Below are 5,060 nucleotides of genomic sequence, written 5' to 3' on the forward strand. Positions count from 1 at the left end.
CCGCGGCCCCGCGCGCAGCCCCGGCCCCCGCTGCGCAGGTACTCCAGGATGGAGCGGGTCTGGCAGCCGCGGACCATCTTCTCCAGCCGCCTGTCCGTCAGCTTGTTCCCCCGGAAGTTGACCTCCTTGAGCTTGGGGCAGTCGGCCAGCTCCGCCGGGACCTCGCTGAGCTGGTTGTTGGACAGGTCGAGCGTCTGGGAGGGAGACAGAACCCGCGGTCACACGCGGCCTCCCTGAGCACCCCGCCCCCCGAGGCCTGGCCCCAGTGGGCGCCCACACTCGCTGCCGCCACCAGGCAGCCCCAGGGGGGCAGGGGAGACGGCAAAGGTTGCCATCGGTCCCTGGGGAACGCCTGTCTTCCTCTTGGCTCCCCTGCAAGTCCCGGTTGACAACTGTCCCGATGGACAAGGCTAGAGGAGGAGCACAGGACACGGACAACACGTGGTCGTGAACACAGCTGCTTAAACGGCCCCCAAAATGCTCTGAGATTGTTAGAAATTAGAGGAACTAAAGAGACAGAACACGGGTAACACGCCTCACTCTCCACACAGCAACACGGCGCACAGCGCTCCGACTCTGTGCCGCTGCACCCAGGAAGCCGCGTCGCACCACTGCCCCTGTGCCTGAAGAGGCGCACGGAAGCCATTCAGGAGAACCTGCCGCCGCCATCACGGCCTCGGCTTGGACAAAACTGCGCACGGGTATCAGCAGCACAGAGACGCATCCTGGCGGGGGTGGGCGCGGCAGGAGGGGTCAGACCCAGGACCCCGACGCAGCGTCTTCCGGGCGTGGGGTCTGGGGCAGGTCCTCGCTTCCCCCTCTGCAGCCGGGGTGGACAGGCCCCCAGGAAGGGGCCAGCGGGAGGCCCTGCACTGGCCTTGCTCGGCTGGGCTGAGAGCGGCCGCGGGGCTGGGGCCTTGGTGGGGCGGCCTCGGGGGACAGCTCTGGGGCATGGGGTGCCTGTCTGGACTGCACCCGGGGTCAAAGCCATACCAGGGGGCAGCTGTCGGCGTGCACACGTGCGTGTGTGCACACACACACACACACAAAGTGCTCACACTTAGCGGGCAAGGCCACTGACCAGTCCTGCTTCTGGCTGGGATGTCACGGGCCCCCACAAAGCGGTGACAGACTTCACCACGCACTGGAAAGGGGTCAGGGGCCCTGACTATCCAGAAGGTGCCTCCGCTCTGGCTGGCAGAGGGCGTTGGACACAAAGTCACGGACTCCGTTATGAAGGGAGCTGTCCTGTGGCTCAGGCCTTCAGGCTGCCGAGACACCGGGAAGCCAGAGTGGAGAGGGGGTCAGAGCTGGGGGCAGGGACGGCGACACTGAGGAGCCTCTCACAGCGCTCCCGGGGCCTCAGGAGGGCAGCAGCCTCCTGTCTCGCACTCAGGATGGGGTGAAGGAAGAGGGCACGAAGCCAGACCCGGCTCTTAGTCACCTTGGGGGACCGAGGGGCCTGAGAGGCCATGGACAATGCAATTTCGTGCCTCACCGGGCCTTTCTCCTGTGCTCAAGTGGGACTGGGGGGGGGGGGGGTTGCCTGGACTGTGTCCCGGCCCTGTCCCCACCACACGGAGGCTGGCGAGCGCCAGCGAGGGGCTGTTCCAAGGTCAGCTGCACCCGCACACGCCAGCTTTGGCGCCGCCGCACTGCCTCGGGGCCCTCGCCGCCACACGGAGCAGGCCGGCCGGGTGGATGGAGCGCACAGGCAGCAGAGGAGAGCCAGCAAGGAGGGGAGACTGGGGGGGGGGGGACAGGGTCTCACTGCCCACCCGCCCCAGCGGCCTCCACAGGGGACAAAGGTGTGGGATTTGGGGGGCTGGGAGGGGACTCTGCTTTCAGAGGTGATGTGACTGAAAAACGGGTGTTTTGGGCTGGGGGCAAGGGCCTAGAGGAGTAGAAGCAGGGGGGAGGCAGCAGGTCAGCGATCCTGTGCCAAGCTCTGGAGGCTGGGGGCCCTGTAGGGGTGCGGACACCCACCTGGGGGGACAGGCTGGCCCACACCGAGCCTGCGCTCCGCTGGCGCCGGGGACCAGAGCAGCAGACTCCACGGCGCTCACGCCCGGAGCCTCAGGAGACGCTGAGTGACAGGTGATGCCCGACAGAGCTTGGAATAATGCAGGACCCGGGACAGAGCCGTCGCTCTCCGAGGGAGGACGTGGAGTCTGGACTGTGTGTGCCAGCCCCCAAAGGGCACAAGAGGCCCAGAGGCCCAGGGGAGGGCGTCCAGGAACCTGCCTCTGCCTGGAGCCCACCCTCCAAGACGCCCGCTCACTCCCTCCTGCAGGTAACTCCAGCACCTCTGACCCTGAGAGGCCGCAGACTGCTTTCTGGAAACTTCCCTTCTGCTGGGACATGCTGCTGGGGACGGGGTCCTAGATCCCTGGCTGGGCCAACCGACACAACATGGCAGCCGCGGGCGTGTCTGCCAAGGGGTCCCGGATGTGACCTCTGTGGGCGTTGGGAAGACAGAGAGATGGACCAAGGGCTCCTTGGGGCTGGACGGGAGTGCCATGTGCAAAGTTCCGTTTCTCTGGGAAACCTGACCACAGCGGGAGCCCATCTGTGAGCCACCTGGACGGTCCTGGTGAGCTGCCGTGCCGCCAGGCCCCTGCCTCTGTCAGCCCCGACGGCCAACGCCCCGGCCTGGGGCAGTCACCTAGGACACGGGCAGGGGAGCCAAGCTGGATGGCCAGACAGCAGGATGGCGACGGAGTACGGGCAGGTAAGTGGGTGGCGAGGTGAAGGTGTGGCGGGCGCACGGCCACCTCCTGGGCTCCCTCCTCACAAGTGGCCAGAGTGGGAAGGGGGCTGGGGCCCCCTGCGGGGCTGCCCCCCAGAGGAGGGCACACAGGCACTCGTCTCCCCGCCCAGGGGAAGCGAGGGGACAAGCGGAGGCCCACGGGGTGCTGCTCGGGCGGTCCCCATGGAACCGCGCCTCGGGGCATTTGCATCCGTGGGGCGTCTCCCCACGAGTCTGGACTGGGCTTTGCTCATGTGCTGGGGGGGGGGGTGGCGCAGCGGGAGCCAGGGTGCTGGTTCTGAGCCCGTTCCCCTGCAGTCCTGTGGTCGTGATAGCAGGGAGAGGGGATATGGGGATACGGGGAGCGTCACAGCATCGCAGCGGCGCCCAGCCACGAGCGCGGTCACAGCCCGGGACGGAAAACGGTCGGCACGTGACACAACTGGTGGTATTTTCGGCCACAAGTGTTGGCACAGTCCTCAGTCTCGGTGACTGCAGTGCCACCAGCCCTCTTCTCCCGGCACTGTGGCCGTCCCGTCTCCCACAGGCGCTGAGGGGAGCCCAGCACCACCGCGCAGCTCCGTTCTCCACGCGGCCGCCTTCCCAGCACCCGCGAGGACAGAGGACAAGAACACGTCTGTACTCAGGATCCCAGGGCGCACACGGCACCGGCCCCCACGGGGGCATCGGTCTAGAGAGGGCCCCGAGGGACACCTGAGTCCAAGAGGGACCCCAAGCAGCTCTGGCGCGACCCTCCCCCAGACACAGGCGTCTTCGCGGGGAAGAGATCCGATGGCCCAGCTGCGGCCAGAGGGGGGCAGGCCAGGGGCTCAGCAGGGACGCGCCCTGACCCGAATGAGGGCGTCCGCACACAAACAAGGCCACGTGCGTCACTGGTGGGCACCGCAGACGCGGCACAGTGCTCGGAACGAAGCCAGCGTACACACTGGCAGACCATTCAGGATCCGAAGTAGAGCACCTGATTGTGCACGTGGACGTGGGTGACCGAACTCGGCCGAGCTTCTGGAAAATCAAGAGATCAAACAGGCAGGAGTGCGCAGTGTCGGACGTCACCTGTCACACGTCTGCCATGGAGAGATGCCTACAGCCCTGGTGACCTACGTGTCCCAGGGGCACCCCCCACAGCCTCTTTCTGGAAATGCCAGCAAGCGCTCTGTGGAGGGGCTCCTCCGCTTCTCCTGGCCACACACAGAGACACACGCATGTGCGCGCGCACGCATGTACACACACATTTAGACACACGTGCGCACGCTTGTACACACCCACCCACACATGCATACACACAGACACGTGCATACACGTATACACACACCCACAGGTACACACACGCACACACACACATGCACACAGACCTCTTTGCACAGACGCACACGGTTGTAAAATCAGCTGGCAACATCATAAGACTCACTTTGGCTGGAAATAGGTCAGCTGCTAAACTGCTTTACAAAGTCTGCATGGGGCCCCGTTGGCTCAGGTCATGACCTCATGGTTTGGGAGTTCAAATCCGGGACCTGCTTGGGACTCTTTCTCTCTGTGCCCCTCCCCTGCACGTGAGTGCTCTCTCAAATAAACACTAATAAGAAATCTACATAAAAAATGAAAAATAGGAGCAAGATGAAACACAGACCTGCCTTTTCCAGGAGAAAAGTCAAAGGGAAGACCGGGAAAGGGGCTGCACCCGAGCCTCCAGACTGGAGTCCGGGCAGGCTCTCGCCATTTCCATCCCCCACTGCCTGCTCAACAGACCTCCTGAACACCTGTCCCAGCCGCGCACTCCGTCGGGGTCTGGGGACCTAGGAGGAGGAAGTGAGCAGCCCCTGGACAGCGGCGTCCAGAGAAAAGCCCAAATTATTTGCTGTAGACTCGGCAGCCCCTTCCGGCCTTCTGTAAACCGGGAAGAGGAACTCTCACCTTAGCAGGCGGACCTCGGAGTGAAGGGGAACAGCCTACGCGAAGTCACATCGGGTGGCATTAAGCGAACTGCCGTCATTTCACATCTCCGGGCCTTGCCTGGGTGCCCCTCCTCCCTCGACCCCGCGGTCACTGAACCATTTCACAAATGTGTGAAGACAGAAATTTAAGCCTGGGGCCCTGCTGCTGAGCCGCTCCCGGCCGAGCTTGCTAACGATTACGGAGCGTGGGGCCGGCTGGCCAACCGCGCGAGGATCGGGGAGCCCCGTCACTGCACGGAGGGCGTCCCCGGGGCGGCTCGGCTCCGGGAGCAGCCCCCTCCCCGCCGCTCCTCCAGGGCCCCGCCCCCGGCCCGCAGCCCCCGCTGACCTTGAGCGAG

General features: G+C 65.1%; 1 protein-coding gene across 1 annotated transcript in view; it reads left to right on the forward strand.

Annotated features, from left to right (window-relative positions):
* The first annotated feature begins 2,710 nt into the window (after nucleotides 1-2,710).
* Nucleotides 2,711-5,060, forward strand: part of LRRC47 (leucine rich repeat containing 47) — a 6,582-nt gene continuing 4,232 nt past the window's right edge. Inside the window, exon 1 of the mRNA XM_029945938.1 lies at nucleotides 2,711-2,731. Coding sequence (XP_029801798.1) covers nucleotides 2,711-2,731 — 21 coding nt within the window. The remainder of the gene's footprint in view (nucleotides 2,732-5,060) is intronic.

This window comes from Suricata suricatta, chromosome 8 (assembly GCF_006229205.1).
Source record: "Suricata suricatta isolate VVHF042 chromosome 8, meerkat_22Aug2017_6uvM2_HiC, whole genome shotgun sequence".
NCBI lineage: Eukaryota > Metazoa > Chordata > Mammalia > Carnivora > Herpestidae > Suricata > Suricata suricatta.